The sequence below is a fragment of the Pantherophis guttatus genome, chromosome 3 (genome assembly GCF_059756535.1).
Source record: "Pantherophis guttatus breed Tessera chromosome 3, ASM5975653v1, whole genome shotgun sequence".
NCBI lineage: Eukaryota > Metazoa > Chordata > Lepidosauria > Squamata > Colubridae > Pantherophis > Pantherophis guttatus.
Genome location: NC_142065.1, coordinates 104,933,025 through 104,956,714, shown reverse-complemented (window position 1 = coordinate 104,956,714; position 23,690 = coordinate 104,933,025). Strand labels below are relative to the sequence as shown.

The 23,690-nt window shown below is 35.9% G+C and overlaps 1 protein-coding gene across 5 annotated transcripts in view; it reads left to right on the top strand.

Annotated features, from left to right (window-relative positions):
- Positions 1-23,690, top strand: part of RASAL2 (RAS protein activator like 2) — a 235,918-nt gene that overhangs the window by 75,356 nt on the left and 136,872 nt on the right. Inside the window, exon 1 of one of the 5 annotated variants that reach the window (XM_087890146.1) lies at positions 12,296-12,854. The exons of the other annotated variants lie outside the window; for them this stretch is intronic. Coding sequence (XP_087746272.1) covers positions 12,296-12,854 — 559 coding nt within the window. Of the gene's footprint in view, positions 1-12,295; positions 12,855-23,690 lie in introns of those variants that run through there. 5 annotated transcript variants of the gene reach the window in all.

The following is a 23,690-nucleotide window of genomic DNA, read 5'->3' as shown; positions in this document are numbered from 1 at the left end:
CCGTATTACTAATTTAACAATTATAGTAATCCACTTAACAACTATGGGAAGAAAGGTGATGAAATGAGGCAAAACTCACTTAACTGTCTTACCTAGCAACAGAAGTTTTGGGCTCAATTGTGATCATAAGTCAAGGTCTATCTGTATGTAGAATGGATTCCTTTAACCAAAATTTTTAAAAAATGGGAGAAGAGAAATGTTTATGTATAGGAACTGCATTTTATATTATATAATTTATATAAACACATGTTGTCTATTTTTTAAGTATACTTTTCCATTGGATTTTAAGTATACTTTTCCATTAGACAATATACAAACAGACAAGTAAAAAAAAAAAGTAAGAGTAAAAAGAGCCTATTTACGTATCTTGGTTCCTGAACAAAGAATCTTAATAAACTTTCTGGGATTTATAGGCTTACTCCAAATATAATGCAAACACTGTTTTTGATTCTTTGTAAATGAGTCTAGAATTACTGTCAGACTTGATTTTTATTTTGTTTTGTACTCTAGATCACTTTTTGAATTCCTAGTTTGAACACTGTAGTTTGTTTTTTCTTAACTAAACAAATCTTTGTTTGTTTAGTTTATTACAGCCATAAGACCTGATATAATAAAATATCTAGTATCTAAAATATCAGATAGTCTAAAATATCTAATAGTAGAACTAGAACTGTTACATTAATCTATATGCGCACCATGTACACTATTCTCAAATGTCATATATATATATATATATATATATATATATATATATATATATATATATATTTAAACAGAAAAACAAATATCCAGATGAATGTAAATAAAATTACAGTTAGAAAGTAAAATAAGACACAAAGCCAAAAGTAATTTTTCTAAAGAAGGAAATATAGAAAAGGGTGTGTCTATGAATCTTAAGAATGCAAAGATTTTGTACATCAATAATATTTCTATAGTATTGGTACAAAACTATGTACAAGACAAAAAGATTAATATGGCCAGTAATTGGAAGTATTTTAATATTTTTTTACTCTGCAGTTTTTAGAGCTCTTTGTTTTTGTGCTAGCCAATGAAAGGTGTATTATCATTACCCAGTACTTTGTAATTACATACTTGGCAGGTAGCAATAGGAATTAAACCAGTGTCTTATGTTGCATTAATTGATATGAAATAGAAAACAGAAACAATAAACCAACATTGTGCTTTCAACACGTTTTCAATCCAAGTCTTCATTGTGAAAGCGTGTTAGATTGATTGATTGATTGATTTACTTACTTACTTACTTACCTCAACCAAAAGGATTGACAGTGAGATTTACTGAGTTCAAATTTAAAATTTTCCAAAGGTTTAAAATTTTCAAGAGAAACTGTCATGCTTTAATATATAATTAAATAAATAATATAATATAATAATGTAAGAACTTAGCCTAATATTGATGAGATTCCTTTGAATCAGGGGTGGGTTCTACTTATCTTTACTACCAGTTCGCAACGGCGCATGCGCACGCTCGCTTTGCTTGAACGCACGTGTGCTCTTCTGCGTAAGCGCAGATGTTTCTGCGCATGTGCAAAAGCATTTTGACGACATCAGGGTCAGTGGGCTGAGCCTCCCACCAGTTTTACTACCGGTTCTGTAGAACCGGTGCGAACCGGGGGCAACCCACCACTGCTTTGAATATACATGTACACTATTCTCAAATGTTTTAAATGATCTTAATGATGGGATAGTTGAACTTGTAACCAAGTCGGAACTTCTGACTAACTCATTTTGGCTTCAGTCTGTCAAATTTGGACCTTAACAAAGAATTATAAGGAGTTTCTACAACACTCAATAGAAGAATAAGAATTCTATTCGGAAATGAAAATGAAGCCAGATAAGAAATGTGTCAGGTTGATTGATGGTTACAGCAAAATTCTCAAGTTAGAACATATTAGTAATCATACAGAGACTCCCTGTTTTCTTGAACAAATGGTGCAGCCATCACTTCTCTCAGTCAAGTGACTCAGCTTTTTGTGCCAGCAACATATGATCTCACATGATTCTGGCAACCATGTTTTTAATTCTCCCAGCAGCTGCCAGGAGTCACTTTTTTTCCAAATACCTTTTCTTTCCTTTGTTTAAACAAACAAACAAACAAACAAACAAACAAACAAACTATAGGGTACAACTGGGGTTGGTGCCACAGACAGATTTGAAAGAAGCCATGTATTCCTTCATACATTTTGCCTCTTTTTCACTTCCTGTAGGGCCATAAAGATAACTTTCTAGTGAACCCTTAAAGAGTTACAACTGAATAGAGTTGAACAGCCTCTGGCCATGCCTGCAACATCATGCATCATTGCTGTCCTAGACAATTGGTTTAGTAACTAAATTCACCTTTTACCATCAAAATTCCAAGAGCAAATTTAAAGTAGAACTCTCTGTTCTATTTTCTGTACCTTTTGTCCTGGTTACAGATGCTGTTAGTTACTAAACAAATTGAAGCTTATGGTAACTCCAGGCAACTACAGCTTCTCATGCTGGAGTGCTCCCAGTGGTCTTATGCCCTATGACTCCACTTTCCACTAGCACAATAGTCTGGAATATTTAACAATTAAATGTCTAGGACAGCAGTGATGCATGATGTCGCAGGCATAACCAGAGGCTATATCACTCTATTTGTTCAGCAGCCATGCAATTTTGATGAGTTGATGGTTTTGTCAAGAATACAATGATGACTTCTGGGAACTGTCAATTAATTATACTTTTAGGATTAGCCACAGTATGTGACTTAATGCTTCAATGAATGAAATATCACTCTTTTTGGGGCATTTTAATAATCTTAGAGGGAGAAAATAACTGTAATCTGGCAATTAAATATTAGTTGGGAGCAGTTTGTAACTTCCTTTCTCTATATATAGCTAGAGATAACTCTACAGATGTTGCTTATAGACAGGAAATTCAGCTCCCTTCTACCTACTCACAGTTTACAATGTTTTTGATGTCAGTTGTATAATGTCCTGTTAGCCTGCTATGCCAGTCTTTTAATAGCATATGCCTGAAATGAAGGCTGCTTGAATTAAGTCTGTTAAATTTGACAAGCTGTCTTAGAGGATGTGGCTGTCATAAATGTGTAAGGTATGGGGAAGAAGAAAGAAGGAGATCTATTTATATTATATGAGCAAAGCAAAATAATAATAATATGATTTGATTGTGCATTGCATTTCTTATATAGGATATATACTGCTGGCAGTGGTGGATTGAGCCAGGTTCGAGTCAGCTATGTAAGTTCATGAGATGACAATGAGTTTTTTTCTTTTCAGCCTCACTGAAAATTCTGTTAAGTGTTGATTATAACTCTGAAAACAGCTTTCCTCAATCTTGTGTGTGACCTCTTGATATGTGAACTCCTAAAATTTTCAGCAAAATCATGCTGGGGAATTCTGGGAGTTAAGGTTCAGACATTTGGGATGGGACCCAATAGGAGGTAACTGCCTGAAACTATTATATAATTGAAATTGAGGCAGAAATTAAGCTAAATAGTGTAGACATGTGTAAATACATGCACTTGTAATTTTGATGTAGATTTCGGGCATAGATGATGTCAGCCTTGCGAGGTAGTCCAGATAGGAAGTATGCCCAGATGAACTAATTCTACTTTATTCTAAGGTTACATTAACAAAATATTGCAAATCTGAAAGTACATTTCCCCCATCATCTTTAGAGTCCAAGAAGCTTTCAAAAATCCGTTCTGAGACATTTGTCATGCCCATATTCCTTCTGCAGTCTCAGCTACCGCTTATCCAACCATTCTGTGGTTGTGGCTCTTCTCCTTGTCTTCCAAGTTTATTCCCGTATAACATTACAGAGGGCTTTTAATGCTTCCCATTGAACACCATTTTATGTAGCTACTTTATTTTTCTTCTTTAATTGACTGCATCTTTAAAATAAAGAATAGAAGTATCGATAGTAGGAAAAAATAATGAGTGGGCTATATGTCTTCTGCCCAGTCTCCTTTAAATAATAAAAACATTATCCTGAAGAACTCTCCCACTTCCTAGAAAAACATTGAAGGGCTGTGATAACTGTTTATTTGTTTTAGCGCTTGAGATACAAGAATGTTTCCATTGGGGTATAAATTAAAGGGATTTTCAGACTTTATTTGCACTTCAGCTTTTTCCATCACTTACTGTTGCTGTCTCTAAATTCTGCTCTTTTCATTGTCACTAGTAGCTAATGCAGTAAATAATAAAATGATGTAAGACCAGTAACATTGGACTAGTGATATCAGTGAATATTCAAAATAATATAGGGAGTTCTCGACTTATAACCACAGTCGGGACCAAAATTTCTATCAGTAAGTGAAACAACTCACACTCAAGTTTACAACCTTTTTTTGTCATGGATATTAAGCAAATCCTCCATTGATTTTGATTTTGAGAAGCCCACTGGGAAGGTCACAAATGTTGATCATGTGACCCCAGGATGCTGCAACCATTGTAAATACATGCTGATGGCCAAAAGCCTGAATTTTAATCATGTGACTGTGCAGACACTGTGATAGTGATAAGCAGTGGTGAAATGTAAAATTTGTTACTACCGGTTCTGTGGGCGTGGCTTGGTGGGAGGTAATGTGACTGGGTGGGTGTGGCCAACTTTTTTTTTTTTACTTTTAAAACCATTTTTTCTGCCGAAGAGGTTGTAAAATAAATGCTTTTAAAAGCCTCTGACAGTCCCAGCTGAGCTGCGTGATCATCATAGGCTTTTAAAAAAAAACTTTTAAAAGCATTTTTTCAGCTGAAGAGGTTGTAGAAAAAATGCTTTTAAAAATAAAAAAAAAGCCTCTGATGATTGCCCAGCTCAGTTGGGCATTGGAGGGGGGCGCACAGGGATTTTTGCTACCGCCCGCCGCCATCACTATCAGATCGGGCCATCTGGTCCGAACCGGAAGCATTTCACCCCTGGTGATAAGGGTGAGGACTGCTCATAAGTCAACTATTTTCAGCACCTTCATAACTTTGAACAGTCATTAAATGAATGATCATAAGTCAAAGACAACCTGCACCAAATTTTGAAGTAAGAGTATTTTTTCCTGAATGAATATAAACATATCTTCACCCTTTCAGAGCATTCTTGAAAAATGCTCATCTTTTTTGAAGATGGGAAGCACATCACTCTTTTCCAATCCTCAGGTAATTCCCTGGTGTTCCAAGATTTTTGAAAGATATGGTACAATGGTTCTGAGATAACATCTGCCAGCTCCTTCAGAACTCTGGGATGTAAACCATCAGGTCTCGGTGATTTATATTCGTCAAGATCAGTTAGGTGTTCCCTAACCATTGTCTTGCTTATTTTAATTTTTATTTCTAGTCTATCTATTAAGTTAGATTTGGGCTATAGGTAGGTTAGGCTATAGTTTCTTTTTGCATGAAGACTGATGCAAAGCTCTGCTTTCGCTCTACTGCCAGTTACTTCCTTGCCATCTTCTGTGTTAGAGAAGTAGACCTACTGTTTCCTTGTCTTTTTTATATGTTTTATGTTTCCTTGTTATTTATATGTTGAAAGAAACTTTTTAAAAAATTATCTTTAACTTTTGTTGCAAGTCTTTGTTCATTCTGAGCCTTAGCTTTCCTGACTTCATCTTTGCAGATTTGGACTATATGCTTGTATTCTGCCTTAGTTATGTGTCCCTCTTTCCATTTTTTTGTACTTGTCCTTTTTGTCTTTCAGTTTATCAGAGAGATCTTTGTGCAACCATGTTGGTTTCTTCTTGGATTTCTTGTTTTTCTTTTTCAGTGGCATTGTGCTAGACTCGGCTTTTATGATCATATTTTTCAGAGTTTCCCAGACTTCTTGAGTTGTTTTCCCCTTTAGGATTTTCATCCATGGAATTTTTCTTGGGCTCTCTCTGAGTTTGTTAAAATCAGCTCTTTTAAAGTTTGAGACACTGCCTGTATTATGTTCTATTGCTTGTGTTTGTATTATATTGAATTCCAATATGACTGGGTCACCGTTCCCCAAAGTTCCGGCAATTTCATCTCCCTCCCACTTCTTCTCTATTAGTAAGATTTAGGTCTAATGTAGCTTTTTTTCTAGTTCCCTCCTCTACTTTTTGTATGAGAAAGTTGTCAGCTGGGTTGGTTAGGAATCTGTTTGATCTCCCACTCGCTGCAGAGTTTGTCTCCCATTGATATCATGGTAGTTAAAGTCTCTCATTACTACTTTGGTATATTTCCTACATTGTTGTTAGTTGTTTAGCAAAAAGTTCATCTATTTATTCTGCTTGTATCTAAATGACCAAAAGCAACTATCTCTTCAAATGTTTTTGGAGAATAATTTCACCTATGATGATAACACTTCTTCAGTTTTCTGTGAACTTGATTTTAACAAATGAATATAATATGATTGCCAAAAAGAGAAACTAGCTTCTTCCTTTGCATCTCAGTCTCTCATTTTTCTGCCACATTTACAGGTCCTTGTTGGTATTTCCTGTGCATTTAAGATATAAAGAATGTTATAGTTGCTCTTCAGCTTTTTGTTATGGTACTGCTGCCTCTGAAATTTGGGCTTCATTCCCACTAGTAGATTGTGTAGGATGCTACAATGTAATTTAATGTTTTAATTAATTTATTTCAAATTATCTGGCATGTCTTTGAAAGATAAAAATCTAAACATAAAAATGTAAAAACGTAAGAAATGAGTTTGTATACTATGCCAGTTCCCAATCTATTTTCTAAATCTCAGGTTGCTACTTATTCAAATAAAAGTGCATGCAAAGATAAATTTAAAAAATAAGATATTCATATAAATATTATTCTATTAGTGTAAATGTTATTCTTTCTCTTATCTGTAGATGCATTGGTTTTACTAGATGATATTGACATTAAAGAAATTTATTTCTTCTTGGATTAGAATGGAAAGTCACATCTGACTTGTTGCAATCACTGTTTTATCACAATGCAGCTAAGTTAGAATATCCTTCTCTCCCATATTAAAGGTTTCTTGAGTAAGAATGTCAAAACTTGCAAGAGAGATACAACATGAGGAAATCTCAGATGAATGATATACAAAGAACAAATAATTATGAGTACTTTTGGCATTTATTGCTAAGAAACCATGTTCACAGATTGGATCAATTTGTATGCAGCCACAGATGTAATTCAACATTTCTGCACAAATCAGGAAGCTACACTGATTTGCAGGAAGACAAACACTACAAAACAGTTGAGTATTTTAATGAGCCAGATGGTAGAAGTCTAGATCATTCTTAAATCATCACTATTTTTTCTTCCTGATATCAAAGAATCTAAATTGTTTCACTTTTTTGATTCCAGTTAAGTATGCTAATACAGTGGTTGTCTTTCTTAGATATTATATTTATCTAAAAGGAAGATAACTATAAATTGAAGAATTACAATTCCTCCAAAAGAGAGCAGTGAACAAAACACAACAACCTCCTTTGATTCTCCACACACATTTGTTTTTACCAGTAGAAACAGAAACAAGGAAGAAACGTGTACATTGAAAGGGAGAGTTCTGTTAAGACATTTTGAAAGTAATTAAAATTAATGGTGCAAGTCACTCCTCCCAAGCCATGACTAAGCTTGAAAAATCTACATGTTTCAACATGGATACCTGCAGCTCTCACTGGGTAATTACTTGGGGGAAACAATTTTACCTTCCTTTAGGGTACATAGATTAAGTTTTACTTATTACAGTTTATTTATTACAAGCCCAACTTACTTCAGAGGGAGGTTACTGTGAGGATAAACTGAAAGAGGTCCCATGTAAGTCATCCTGGAACTAGGTAAAGGCATGAGCAAAATAAGTGCTGCACTGTAATTTAAGGAGTGAAAGAGATCCCTGCCTTGCATCCTCTCTTTTTCTGCTTAATCATTTTTCATTAACATTTAGCAGCTCTCAAATGTCTCAGATATGAATGCTCCACAATTTGAACACTTATTACTGCGGTCAGCTTGAGGCAGATTGCAGCTGTATGTGAATATATGTATGGTTTACCTAACTTGAATTTTTAAATGGAATTGAAACAACAACAAAAACCAAGATGAGGCTACAATATTTGGACATGCATCCCTGTGACAGTCTTCTGAGCCCTGTAATAAACAGCCTATAGGCTTTGAGATCTGGTACATGGTCAAAACAGAAAATAAGTGCTTATAGCATCAAGAAACAAAATTACTGTGGCCTTCAACTTTTGCTTAGGTTGAAAAAGACACATTGAAAGAGGATGGATGACCCTTGGATTTTTATCTCCCTTGACACTGTTATTTCAACTGCTGTGCTGACAATATAATCACTTGTGAAAAAAAGTTCTGTCCCCCTGTGTTACATGATGGTCTCAATCTCAATATACCTTTTGATATCTGCTCTAAAAACGTGGATGAAAGAGCTGCTTTCTAAATCAATAAATGATTCCATTAGCTCTCTGTTAGTATTTCCAGACTCTTCCAAGGAGACCATATCCTGATTAATCACTTGTTTCCTTTTTCTAAATTTCATTATGTTTGCTTAACCTTGGAATCCATATTCACCATGTTTTTGAATGAAAAGTATTACTTAGTTCTTTCTTCTGACAATTGGCAGAAAGTATTTCTTTCCATTGTTAGTGCCATATAAGGATATGTACCAGTGATTCATCCAACAGATAGTCAATCCTTCTGACAACTGATGACATAAGAGGCAGATCTCATGACAATAAATATGCTTGTTCCCAGTTTTGAAGGAACCTCTGATATTTTAAAAACTAATGGTGAAAACTGTTCTATCCATGGTCAAAAGTGATTAAAGAACATTCAGGGAAAAGTGTGCTTGTGAAGTCTAATATTTCCAGAATTTCTGACTGTACCACATTTATATGTGCTCAGGGGAGATTATCTACTGTGTACATTTATTATTCCCTGTTCAGACATGACTCCTCCCAAGCTAGCTCTTCAAGAAGTAGAATAAGGTGTCTAGGCCTCAATATCAGATATGATCAGTCACTTGTGATTGTAGAAATGCAAGAGTTGCCTACTTTCAAAAGAAGCTTTATGTAGTGATTTATGTAGACCGAAAATCAATTTTTAGGTTTAAGAGTAAAATGTGGTTTGCTACCAAAGGCAGCAAACCCTGGTTAAAGTAGACAGTAAAGTCCACAGCTGGATAGTGAACAGAGCAAGAGGTTCAGAAGGGATCTTTTCTAGTTACTTGGACTATAAAGGAGACGGAGCTAGAAATGTATTTTCAGATTTGCAAGATTCTGTCTATATAGCAATGTAGTTACAATAAAGTAGAATTAACTCATCTGGTTGTGATTCCTGTCCTGTTTACCTGTGAGGCCAACAGATCGGGATGGCTTGTATAGCTTTTTAGCCATGGAATCATCAGTAGTCAGTATGACTTAATGGAGCATCGTAAGATAATTTTTTGAGTGTGTGGGAATGGTACTATAACTACATTAATCAGATTTCATATCTTGCAAATCTTACTCTCTTTAATGAAGACATGGATTTCCTCTTTGCTGCAGACTCTATAGAATCTAATATGACCTTTTAGTCTGGAAGACTGATTAAACAGAGGCACTTTCATAACTATTGACAGCCAAATTTACCCTTAATCATGGAGACTTACTCTCTCACATCCTAACCTAGGCTTATTAGTACAAAATGATGATAACATGTGGGCCATTTTGAGCTTCTGGAGAAAAGGCGGACTTTAAACCTAAAAAAATAATGTCAAAAACTGCAATTGATAATGGAAGCAGCTCCATGTTTGAAAATGTGTTGACATGAATAAGTGGAGAGCATCCTTACTTCATCCTCATTTTTATAATGATCATTAATCAGTACAAAGTACTATTTCTCAGCCTTTGGGCTGAGATCAAGTGTAGAGTGAACATATTTACTGTTTCTAAAACAATTGCATCAATCACTATGATACATCATTGATTTTAATAAGTTATTTATTTTAAAAGAAGCTTATTAGTATTAATGGCAGTGTAATGAATGTCAAAGAATTCCATGCCAAGTTTGATTTATAAAGTGAATTTGGCATTTTTCATGAAGTTTCCTTTTAGCTACTAAGTAGTCTAGATTAAGCCACAAAGAATGAGACACAATGAGACACCAATGAATCATTTTCAGAATACATAGTAGCCAGATTCTGAGTTCAAAAACGACACAGACAATGCTATTTTTCTTTTCTCCTTTGATGGACTTTCCCCCAGTGGTGTTTATGTAATGCATCTCTTCCCTAATTGACATCTGCATTTGTTGCCAAACATTTATACGTTTATAAGAAATGACAAAAGTCTCATAGTAATATTTTTTTCCCATTTCTGCTTTTTCCATTCCCTGTTTTTATTTCAGTAAGCAGTTTGGCATGGTTCTTTCCAAAAAGTAAAATGATAGATAAAAGATAGCCTTCAGGTTTTAGGCCATATTTTTATGTGACTAGGCCTCCTGGGAGTCTGAAAAAATATAGGTAAAATCAGCAATATTGGTTTTTGTTTACATCCATAGTGTTCATAGCGTCCATATCAGCTATATAAACAGTAAAACAACACCACTGAAGCTGGAAACTACAAAAAATAAAAATTGAAAATGAAGATGGTGTATTAAAATCAGGAGATGATACTCTGGAATAAGCCTGTCTTTAAAAGCTTCCAAAACATCATCAAAAAGGGGCTTAACTAACCTGATCTCAACCAAGAAGTTGGTGTTTCACAGCACAAGAAATACAGCCCCTTCTTGCTTTAGCCCCTCAGACCTGAAAATGTGGATGGGTAAAGTTTATCTTGATTTGGCTATGAGATTAAGCAAGCTCTGTTGATTCGTTAGTTTAGTTATTGTTTTAGCAATTCAAAATTGCTTTTTTTTAACCCTTCATTTAACCCTTCATTATATTACTGTTTTTCTGGATGCTGATTTTTAGTTGTGTTTTGATCCTCTATATGCCTCATAGAATTACCTTGATACCCATATACTGTACCTTATCTAAATATAAATGAATAAATGCCATGATTTTTCTTCACACCTTTTTAATGTGAGTGGTTTTTGTGAAAAAGTAGGGCATCAGAAATCTGCCAAGTCATAAAGCGCATTTTTGCTTGAAAAACAGTTCTCTGAGCTCAAAAATGGCTTTGTGGAGCATCAGTAGGCAGCTGATAAAAGGAGTAGCTCAAGAATATGTGATGAAATGGTCTGTTTTTATTGGTTTTCCAAAGTAGATAATTGTTTTGAATAATGAAAACATTGATTATGTCTGCCAAGAGCCTTAAAATGTTCCCACTGTAAATCCCATATTTTCTAGGCTTAGTGACCATATTGTTATAATCTGACTGAAACTTGGCTTGTGTCTGTTAGAAGATAAGCTTTCTTTAGCAAATTTAATATAGTCAGCTGTTCCCCAAATTCTGAAGGTGGCAATTTTTCTTTTACTTTAACTAGATAGGATATTACTTTCCAGTCTACTGATTCTAATTAGATTTATAAAAACAAAAATCCTGCTCACTTTAAAAATATGCACATTTTTTATGTTTCATTTGCCACAAGATTTTCCCTCCAAATGGTCTGCTTCTTTGCTTTGGTCAGTAATTGACTAAACACCACTTACCTCCCCTCTTATTTCTCCTTCTATGTGCATATTTTCCTTTGCAGCATTATTCCTTTCAGCTGCTGTTTCCTTTTCTTTGCTGCAGTGCATTTATAAGCGTCTTTGGAAGAATGACTCTATTAGGTTCTTGTGGATCTGATTCCTGATCTGGATTTGCAAAACTTTATGGTAAATATAAAATATATACTGAATTATTCAGTAATTGAAACATTTCCAACCGATATCACTGTCAATTCTTCATCCTGATGCAACATATTTTTCTTATCAAGATCTTTGTGGCAGTTCTGCTTGATGTTACTATATGAAAGCTAAAGGTATTTTTTATCTTCTATTTTTATACTGTAGTTAGAAATGGAAAGCAGAACTGTAATTGGTTTGTCACTTCTTTGTTGAAGGTTACTATTTCCACCCCACTCCCCCTTTTTGGTCACTTCCTGAAAGTCTGCAGAAGTGAACCCAGGAACTGAAAAGTCACTTGCAAGCTGTTTCAGCTGAAAATAATTACTTTTTGATAGACACTAATTTTGTGCTTTTTCAGCGGCATCTATGTAATTGAAGATACTGAGAATTGAGATTTGAGTCTGAACTAGATTTATTCAGTAGCAAGTCTTCAAGGATATCTACTACTGCACAGCAGAAGTTGCTCAGGTGGGAATCTCAATGAGTATCAATATGTTTATTAAATAAATGTGTAAATTGAGGTTCCTGAAGCTATTGGTGAGAAATGAGTGTTTTTAAGAAATACCCTAGTCCTGCACTTTTTCAGAGATCTGTTTCAGAGCAGGATGGCAACACTACAAAAATAGGATGTAGCTTGAAGGACTATCACTGGTATCACCAAGTGAAGAGTAAAAAGTTATATGAAGATGCAGGTTTGGATTTAGCAAAGCTTCTTGGAACTTATCGATGGCAGACTCCTCCTCGATTTCATTGGAAGATGACTAAGAGAACAGATGCATCAAAGGCTGATGAACAGCCCTTGAGACCGCAAACATTAATTGCTGATGGCTGTCAAGAAGATCCTGAAGAAAGGGTTGCTATGCCAGCAGCAAGGACATTTCGGGTTCCCTTCTGCAGGTCTATCTCTGAACCTGCTCCACAGTGGAGAGACAGAAATCCAAAACCTCTTCTGCAACCAGAAGGTAGTGAGCAGGACAGTTACTTTATTCGTGGTTTCTTCTCTACAATCTCTGGCAGCCTTTCTAAGGTTTTGAACCGGAGAGAAGAACAGGATTTAGCGGTGACAGATGAAATGGAGGACAAACATATGGATTTGGCTGAAGGTATAATTGTTTTTTTAGTTCTGTTTCTGAGCCAGATTGCTTCCTTCATAGAGATTATGATTTGAAGTGTTTTCTTTGGAAAAATTAACTTGTCTTTTCTCTATTGCATTTAATTTTTTTGTTTTGATTACCTGAGGAAACTGATGTTATATTCTCAGATGAATTGTTTAAACGTTTTATTGTCTTTAACACTGTTAGTTTCTGAGTAATTGTTCAGTGTTTCTAGCCATGTTGGCCCATTAGAATAACAGTTATTAAATAAGTGAAATTATATTTCTTAATTGTCAGTCAAGTTAGATAAGCTAAAATTAGAATTAATCAATTTAAGGTTCTTTTTAATGGGAAGTAATCGTTTTAATGAATAGATAAAACATTGCATAATATATTATCTAAGAGATACTGGTATTAATATTTCCCAAACTACAATTGTGTTAGTCTTCAGGCCCAATTAATATTCTATTCTTCTTGCTTTGATGATGCACAGAAAAGACTAAACTCATTCACTCAAAATCAATTAAATTCCTGTCACAGGATGTCTACCTGGCAGTGTATAAAGGTGCTTATAGTATAGCAGATTAGAGTGAGTTTTCCTATTTTTTCCTAGAATTACTTTTCCTACTTTTAACTTTCTCAGTTTCAAATTCTTTCTATGCATTCCTCTCACTGTTTTCACACAAAGGCAGGAAATGACATCACTGTGTTCATTTAAAAGGAAATTATGCTAATTATGATATTGTGTAGGAAAAAAAGCAACTTTAAATTGTACCGCAGTCAGTGAACTGATTCTTCTTACCATCTGATGCCTGTAGCTTTGTCACCTGTCAGGTAATTGATGGATGCTAAAAAGTAAAGTAAAAGAAGATTTAAAGTTTTCGATGGGGGGAGATTTAGATTACTTAGTATCCTACTATCACACTCTGGATTTCTGGTGAATTTCCACTAAGAATATTATTATCACAAGAAGAAAGATTCTCTTTTCACTCATTCATTCAGATTCTCAATACACAATCTAATTTGATAGAAGTTATTGATTCAGCTATAACATACTGTATGTTTTTTAACCTTTCCCTTAAAAAACTTGTCTAAAATTTTCTGATTATTGCAGTAAATGTCTGTAAACATCTGGAAATCATTGAGCCTATGGCTGGTTTGGCTGGTTTGATCTTCTACAATCAAAACCTCTTATTATGAGCGAGCTATGCTGACGTGGGCATTTAAAACCTCTTAATCACAGTCTAGTATGCTTTTGTATTGGGTAACTCTGCAATTACTTGACACAAAACAATAACCATCAAAACTAGACACTTAAGATGAATTTGAAAATCTGTATGAAAGTGTGGCAAAACAGAAGATTCTTTCATTGTAAATATTGTTAGAAATAATTTTCTGAATAGAGCAGTGATACAAAAAATGGTATACTTAGTTACAATAATTGGACTACAATGTGGACCACAATAATACAAAATTAAGATTTATCAATTAAATGAGAGGGGAAAATAGATCACAACTGTGGGGTTTTCTTTATTTTTATTTCTCTTTTATTGAAATGTTATTGAAAGATGCCCTGGAAACCTGGTGAATAATATATACCAGTAGTTTGAATCCCTTTAAATGTTATTCAAAATAATAGAGGGGAGAAAGATGCAACGGTTAATCTACCAGGTTAGAAACTGTACAGGAAACCATGAGTTCTGGTTCCATATTAGGTATGAAAGCTGCAAAGTGACCTTGGGCCAGTCACACTCTTTCAGCCCTAGAAAGAAAGCAATGGCAAACCATTGCAGTGCATTTCTCCACTGCTGGTTCCTTTATTCTTGATAGTTGGTCCCAAAAGGCTTGGGACCTTTCAGGCTGTTGTTGGCTGTTCTCTTTCTTGGCTCCTTTGGGAAGGTCAGTGATTGCTGGAAAAGTTTCAATATGCAGGTATTTTGCTGGGGCTTTTTCATGCTGTGATGTGACTGCCAGATAATGTTAACTCCACTTCAGCTGAATTCAGCTTCAAGGAAGAAAAGAGCATCTATTAGTATTTGAAATGGGAAGCACAATTGGGCATCATTAAAGCAAACAATGCATGGAGAGCTAGCTCCTCAAAATAGCCAGTCCACTTCCTTATATTGAACAAGTTGGAAAGAAACCAAGACAGAGCTGATAAATGTCCTTCAACATCACTGAGACAGTTTTTATTGACACAGAACTCAACATCTAAGTATTGGGGCTTAAAATCTAACCAACCCGCTTGCTGTGCTCAGCTAAGCACCTTTCCAAGGTGTGTGTGTTTGTGTGTGTATGTATGTGAAAGAGAGAGATACAAACACTTCATGGCTGGAAACTTACTGTTAATCAGTTTGGTGATATAATTACTGCATTTAAAAAAGTAAATGTGAAAACTGTTAAAATATAATTAAAACTGATTTTAACAGTTTACAGTCGTTTAGAGATGAGGTGTGGTTATGTATGAGCCATGCTGAGAATGACTAAGGATGATATCCTTTTAAAATTATTTACAATTGAGCCCTTATAGTTTCTAGCCAGTTTAAGATGCTTTGTCCAATTGTTCCAATTGTTTCCCAAATCCATTTTAAATTGAAATAATGATTAGCTTAGTGAGAATTCAGGTGTGTGGGGTGCTAGTATTAATAATAGCCTAAAGTACCTCATGCTGTTATAAAAAAGAATAGAAATGAAATAACTGGCAATTGTTGAAATTTAAAATACTTTGAAGTACATTGAGAAATCACATAATCAACCCATCTCTTTGTTAGAGTTATATTTCTGTTTTGGGAGGAAAAATAAAGTTGTTCTTTTCCACTTAGGATAGGGTTTTAAGCATGTTTTAATCAAAATGGAATGCTAGCCAAATTGGGCTGATCTTTGATTATTATTATTTTTTAAAATTGATTTTGGAAGCTCTACTTCTCTATAAAGTAATTATGTTCTTATTTGTTTTATTTTATGTCATTCTTTCACCTGAAGGAATACTATATACAGACAGATACAAGCTCTATAGCAGTGTTTCTCAACCTTGGAAGCTTGAAGATGGGTGGACTTCAACTCCCAGAATCCCCCAGCCAGCGCTGCTCTATAGGGACATTTATTAACTGAAGCTGTTTAGTAATGAGCGCATTCTGTGTTATGAACCACATAGATGAAAACATTAACAGCTGGATGAATCCATTGTAGGTTCTCATTAAAACCAAGATTAGTATGGCAGATTCTCATTTATCTGTGTAAAACAGACTGTCTGGGCCTGAATTGTTCATATCATGGGTGGCTCTGAAGCTCCATTCCTGATGTAATTTTCAAGATCTAATTCTCTTTGACCGCACTAAAAAGAAGAAGAAAAGCTTGGATTTTTTTTTATAAATGCAATAGGAACAGGTTGGGGTATAGTGGATTATTGATCAACAGATTTAGCCTCAATTCAGATTTTTTTGTGATCATGACACCCTTGGTTATTCTATGTCGGATGTTGGAGAGAGTTCCTTTCTCTTGGGTCAGTTCCAGTCTGTGGTAATTGGGGAGGAAAGATCTCAGCCTCTACTGAGTAGGGTGCCAAATGGGTTGGTGCTCTCTCCACTCCTATTCAAACTTTACATGAGGCTGCTGGGTAAGCTTATCTGTCACCTTGGGGTGAAGTATCATCAGTGTGCTAATCATACCCAATTTTACATCTGTGCCCCTGGCAAATTAAGTGATGCTGTGAAAGTCTTATCCTGGTGTCTGGAGGTTGTGAGGGTTTGGATATGGAGCAATAGACTTCAACTGAACATCGACAAGGTTGAATTGCTCTGGATTTGGGTCACTGTCAGTTCTAGGACTATGCTATCAGTGGTGCTGTGTGGGATTTCACTGTCCCAAGTAGACCGATGTGCAACTTGGGGGATCTTCCAAGACTCACATTTCCTGCTCAGAGAGCAGATAGCAATCACAGCTAGGAGACCCTTTGTACAACTTCATATTGAGCACCAGTTATGGCTGTTTCTAGATTGGGGGGGCGGCTCTACTCATGGTCACTCATGTCCTAGTCACCTCCCTGTTCAACTGTTGTAATGCGTTCTACATGGAGCTGCCCTTTAAAAGTATTCAGAAACTTCAACTACAAAATGCAGTAGTATGGATAGTTATGTGTCTTTCTGGTAGAAAGACACATGACTATCTGTTCTGCAAGCTTCATTGGTTACCAGTTTGTTTCCAGGTTCAATTCAAGGTTTTGATCTGCTTCTTCCTGATTACATTTGCCATTCCCATCAGCAGAGAAGGCATGTTATGAGTCCTACCAGCTAGGGAGCTACATTTGGCAGGCTCTAGGTGGCAGGCCTTCTCTGCTGTGGCACCTGTCTTATGAAAATACCCTCTCCCCCGAAGTGGGACTGGCTTCATCATTTTTGACCTTCCGAAGATCCCTCAAAACCCAGTTGTGTCATCAGGCTTGGGGATGGCTCCATGAAAATTTACCCGGTAGGGCTGACAATAGTGACAATCATTATAGGTAGTCCTCGATTTATATCTATAATTGAACCCAGAATTACATTCGTAAGCCATTGTGATTGTAAATCACAATGACTGGATTGTAAAGCCACATGACTGAAAGTAACATTTTGACTTTTTTTTTTTTTTGCAATGGTCATTAAGCGAACCTGTTCATTTGAACGGGTGCTTTTGCCAGAAACTGCAAAAAAAAAAAAAAAAAGAATAGAATTGCAATCGCTTGACTGTGGAATACTATGACTGGTTATAAAACTGACCCACCCAATATGCAATTATGTTACTGGGGATGGTGGTATGACCATTTATGAGGGCTGGAGGTGCTTTACGGGCTGTAAAACAGCTATTTGGTGACTTCAAGCAGATGTAAAATGACTGGTCCTTGAGCGAGGACTATCTGTATTGATCTTTCAAAACCAAGAGATTCCTAAAACGGGGGCTTCTGCATCTCTTGTCTGATTGTTTCCTAGCAGCATGTCTTCTCCCCTTTCCCCAAGGTCATTCCCATATTCCATTACAAAAACTCATCATGACAGCACGGGCGAATGGCCATTTGTCTTCTGAGTTCAGGATTTGCAAGAGTGAGAGATGTTTGTTGCTAAGTTGAGTTTGGAAGTCTTTGCAGGCAGCAGAACCTCTTTGGCATGCTCTAGGTTCTGCATACGGTCAGAATTGATACCGCACGGGGTATTCACGGGATTAAAAAAGGATTGTGGAAGAGTATGGTGAATGTAGACACTTTCATTTTGTAATATAACCTTTACAAACAAAACACATAACTAGGTTTAGAATATTACAACAGTTTAGTCCATGTATTTAGAGCGGAGAGAGAATGCCCAGTCAGATCCAGTAAATTTCATTTACTTCAGTTTCTAAAGGTAGCAAGCACAGTTCTGCTTGGAGGGAATTCTGATATTGGAAGCGACTCTTAAAATGGTTGCTCAGTTAGGTCCATATGCTAAGGCAGGGCAGTCTTTGATCACTGGTTAAAATTTGCATTTTGTTTAATGACCCTACCTCCACTAATAATCTTGACCTGATCTAGAGAAGGGCCCTGCAGCATAAACTGCTGACTTATGGTCTGGAGAGTTTTTGCTCTGAATGGGCTATGATTGAGCTTGACTGCTGCTGAAACACCAAGTTTTGCACAATGAATTGCAAGATAAATTTAATCTAACAACTAATGCTGTTAGGTCCTGGAGGATGAATCTGAATATTTTTCTACCTGAGAACTGCCTAACCACCCTAGAATATTCTCTCAAGCTATATGTAATGTTTTTTTTCTTCTAAATTCTGAAACCCGGTTTAATAAAAGCCCCATATGTGGAATATAACTTGTTTTACTGGATATTTTTATAGGGCAATGTATCCTGTTTTACCGTGTTTTATATGGATCTGTGCAATGAATTTGTCATGTTCCTTTTAATAAACTTTCCTTTTCCCCATGAAACCATTAATATCTCTCCCTCCCTCCTTCCCTCTCTCCAGATGACAACATTTATGTGTTTTCTAGATCTTGCCTGTGATTAATTCATATTTCTATTAATTCATTCCCAAATGCTGATCTGCAATGCAGTCTGAAAACAAAATATCTGCTACTTATTAAAACTCCAGCTTCCTCAAATGTGGTTAAAACTGTTTAGTAGCCCTCATACACTTCCGCATATCATTATACTTTTTAGATATTTAGATCAGTGGTGGAATTCAAAATTTTTTACTACTGGCTTGGTGGGTGTGGCATCGCTTGGTGGGCGTGGCAGGGGAAGGATACTGTAAAATCTCCATTCCCACCCCACCCCAGGGGAAGGTTACTGCAAAATCCCCATTTCCTCCCAATCAGCTGGGACTTGGGAGGCAGAGAATAGATGGGGGCAGGGCCAGTCAGAGGTGGTATTTACCGGTTCTCCGAACTACTCAAAATTTCTGCTACTGGTTCTCCAGAACTGGTCAGAACCTGCTGAATACCACCTCTGGTTTAGATGCCCTGATTTGATCTAGTATATATTTTGGGGGAGGATCTTGATACCCTGTTGGGATTGCAATGCAAATTATAAATATTTGCAGCAATTAGAGATTTAATTCAGTAGATTAATTATAGACAACTTCCAATTTTTTCACATTGTTTGCCTTCCTGCCTGAGGTTTTTGGGAACTGTAATCCAATACCATTGGAAAGCTGTAAATTCCTTTCTTGCTGTAATATCCCAACATGAATATTTTCATGATGTCACCAGAGCCAAGCCCCATTCAAAGAACACTTCAGATGATTAGCATGTCATTGAACAAGTAAATCTGGTAATAATAGAAGCATATCTATCTACAAGAGTTCCTTTGTGAAATTGCAGATTTGACAGCTACCTGCTACGTGCAGGGTTTGGTTTTTACACGGAGGCTCTAAGCTCTAAAATTGCTTATAATTTTGAAACCTTTTAAAGTGTATATCTTGTAATATTGAGGATAGATAGATCTTTAACACTTAGATAAAGCATACATCTTTTTTTTTTTTGCATCTTGTTCTTTACTTTTATCAAACAGTTAACTTTCTTGATAATTGCTCATTGTTCCTGAGAATCTTGAATGGTAGTTCATCCAATTTTGGATTTTATTATCGCAACCTGACGTGAAGACACTATTTGATAAATGAAAGTTTGATTGAGTTGAGCCAAACTTAGTTTCAACTAATCCTTCCAAATGATATCTACTCATACTATTTTGTCATAAAAATATAAGCTTGAATAGTTCAGCCTGACTGTGAAGCTTTCTCAGAAGCTAATTTATACTGACAGAGAAATGGCATATTTCCAGCAGGGTGACCTTATGGAAATGAATCTCCTGTAAAAAGAAGATCCATTGTTCTCAAAGCTATTGGAATCTCTTACTTTTCACAAAAGGGTTTAACAGGGGTTGGCCTATCCACATTATAAACATATGGAGCCATGGGGCAGCAGGGTGGATAAAAACTAGATATTCTTTGGGAATATTTTGTTGCCATCTAGTGGAGATGAATATCCTTGTTCCTTACAGAGAGTTACAGTATTTCATGTCTCAGTCTCTGAAATAGAGTGAAAGTGGCAAGGGCTCAAAATACATCAACTATATATGTAGTGATAAATCAGTTATTAATTTTTTATCAATGGAGGCAAAAGGGAACTGATATTGTCAAGATATTGTTTAGCCTATAAGAGGTTGAGTTTTGTTACAATTAATCTTGTGTAAAAGCTTGTATATTACTTTTTGATACACTATATTAGATAGTATTGAAGATAAATGCTTTGGTGACAAAGAATATTGCTGGATATGATGATATTTATTGCCATTGTTTATTATCATTTATCTCATTTTGTGAAGGAAAAATTGTTAGCTGTAATAAATATTTTTTAAAAATATATCGATTATGGATTGTAGAACAACATGACATTCTAATATCACAATAGGCATAAAATACAATTTGTAAAATCTTAATTTATTTTAAGTCAAAATTTTGAGAATATGTGATTAATTTCAGAAAGAAGAAAAACTTAGAGTGCGCTCTCTCTCTCTCTCCTCCCTCCCACTCCCATCCAATTTCTTAAAAATCACACAAAAAAATATTTGTTTGGTTTTTAATTTCTGTTTGCTTCTGAAGGCAACAGCTGACACAGAGACTGACAAGTAGCTTTTTTAAGCAATACCCTCTATTTATTTGACAGAGGACCTATACCTTATTTCAACAAGTGACAGAGCAGTTATCCAGGGAAATAATTCATTATAAAGCACTGTGGAGTCATCTATAAATCTAAGTGCTATTATTGGGGGGGGGGATGCCCTCACTAGGATGTGATATTATATGGTGCCTATAACTGGCTGCTGAAAATAAAAGCATTTTGGAAACACAACATCAAAACAAGTTCTATCTTCCACTGTTGAATGTTCATCATGGGCTTTTTGTTGCTGCTGGTTTCCAAGGCTACCAGAGTAGCAAATACAGAACAAGCTTTGATATTCAATCCTAAATTAGACATTTATTAAACTTGTGTTTTCCCATGCTTAAGAATATATTAGAGATCCACAAATTCTTAAACAATTCCCCTCTCCCTCCCAATCAAGTTTTTAGGTCTTGGAGAGTCTCAGAACTGTGTGATTGAGGTAATCTACCCTTAACTGAGATTTGGAGCTGGAAAGAGAATTTGTCTCAAATGTCACAAATTGCTTTTAAAATATGAAAATGAAGATCAATAGAACATTATTTCTTCAGCCAAAAATTCATTCAGAGAAGTTTATAGTCAGCATAAATAAAATTTACAATCTTTATATATAGGAATAAACAAAAGAATGGTGAAAGATAGCAATAAGATAAGCAAAATTATTTCAATGATAAAAATAACAAGCCTGTGAATAAGAAGTTTAAGGGCTTCCAGGCAAGTATAACAAGTGTTTTTAAAACTTGTCTTTATGACAGAGACAGTCTTGGTGTGATCATAGAGATGAAATAGGACAAAAAATGATAGGATGTCAAGAGCCATAAACAATGAGAATGTTAAAAAAGATAGTGACCATCACTTTGAAAGTGATGAAAAACCAATGAAAGAATTTAATGCAAGATGAAGTAAATATGCTTCAGTGGGAAATATTGTGACCATTTGGAGAATGATAGTATTATAGGAAGGAAAGACCAGCAAGATTTGACTCCTTATGCATTTTCTAAAGTTAATGGAGCTCCATTAATGATGATGATGATGATGATCATGATGTTGATTGGTGTTTGAACTTTTCCTTTCTGCCTTTCCCTCTTACCATGGATTCACCACCCCCTAGTGGTGAAATTTGATTTACAAGTGATGATACCGTTTTTGGAAGGAGTAGTTCAACTGCTACTGGATTGATGATTCTAGTGATGGGGAAAGGTCCAATGAACTTTGGCCCTAGTTTTTTCGATGGTTGTAATGATTTCAGGAATTTTGTAGATAAGTATACTCTGTCTCCAACATGAAAAGGTTTGGGTTCCATCCTTTTCTTGTCAGCTTGAATCTTAAAAGCTTCTCTAGCTTCGTTTAAAGCTAGTCTAACCACTGGCCACATATTTTGCAAATTATCCATCCACTCCTTAAGTGAGGGGATGGTGGGTTCTTCCGTGGGTAGTTCAGGCATGGGACTGAAATCCTGGCCTGTCGCTACTCTAAAAGGAGTAAAACCAGTGCTTGAATGGACAGCATTATTAAACGCAACTTCAGCAAAAGACAAAAGTTCGGTCCAGTTATCCTGTTGAAAATTAATGAAACATCTTAAATATTGTTCTAGCACCGAGTTCAACATTTCAGAATTACCATTAGTACAAGGATGAAAGGATGTGCTCAACCCCTGGCCAGTACCAAGTAAGCCCAAAAACGCCCTCCAAAAGTTGGAGGAGAATTGAGCCCCTCTGTCGGAGATGATCCTTTGTGGAGCCCCATGAAGTCGATAAATGTGTATTAGGAATAATTTGGCTAAACTTTTAGCAGTTGGGATCTTTTGGCAGAGTATAAAATGGGCCTGTTTTGAAAATAGGTCTGTCATGACCCAAATAACAGTATTTTCCTCACTGTTTGGCAAGTCCATGATGAAATCCATAGCAATCTCTCTCCAAGGCGCTGAAGGTTCAGCTACCTTCTGCAATAGTTCTGGGGATTTCCCCTGGCGTCTTTTTGCTGCTGCACAAATGGGGCAGCTAGCTACATAGCTTTCTATGTCCTTTTTTAGTGATGGCCACCAAAATTGTCTTTTAATCAGGTGTAAAGTTTTCACAAACCCAAAATGTCCAGCTAATTTGGAGTCGTGGCACCTTACCATTAAGCATAGTCTTTGGCTGCCAGGAACATACAACTTCCCCCCCACCCAAGCCAAGTCTTCTTTCATCAGACAACTGGATTTGTTGTTCAAAAACATTCATCAGTGGCCAATGCTTGTTTAAAATTTTGGGTGGAGTCATTGCCCATCAATGTCTCTTGTATTGCCTGGGATCTGGTGACTACTTTAGCAGCTAGTTGATTGTTTTGTACTATGGGTTTGATTACGTCTGACTTTGCACTATGGTATTACGGTTTTCTGGATAGCGCATCTGCCAGAAAGTTTTTCTCCCCCGGGAGATATTTTAGAGTAAAATCAAACTGTTTAAAGTACTGAGCCCATCGTACTTGTTTTGGGGAGAATTTCCTTGGGGTCTTTAGGGCTCCTAGATTTTTATGATCAGTCCAGACTTCAAAAGGAGTCTTACTACCTTCTAGGAAGTGCCTCCAGGTTAACAATGCCCAATGAACTGCATAAACCTCTTTCTCCCAAATGGCCCATCTTTGCTCAGTCTCATTCAACTTTTTGGATGTGTAAGCACAGGGTTGTA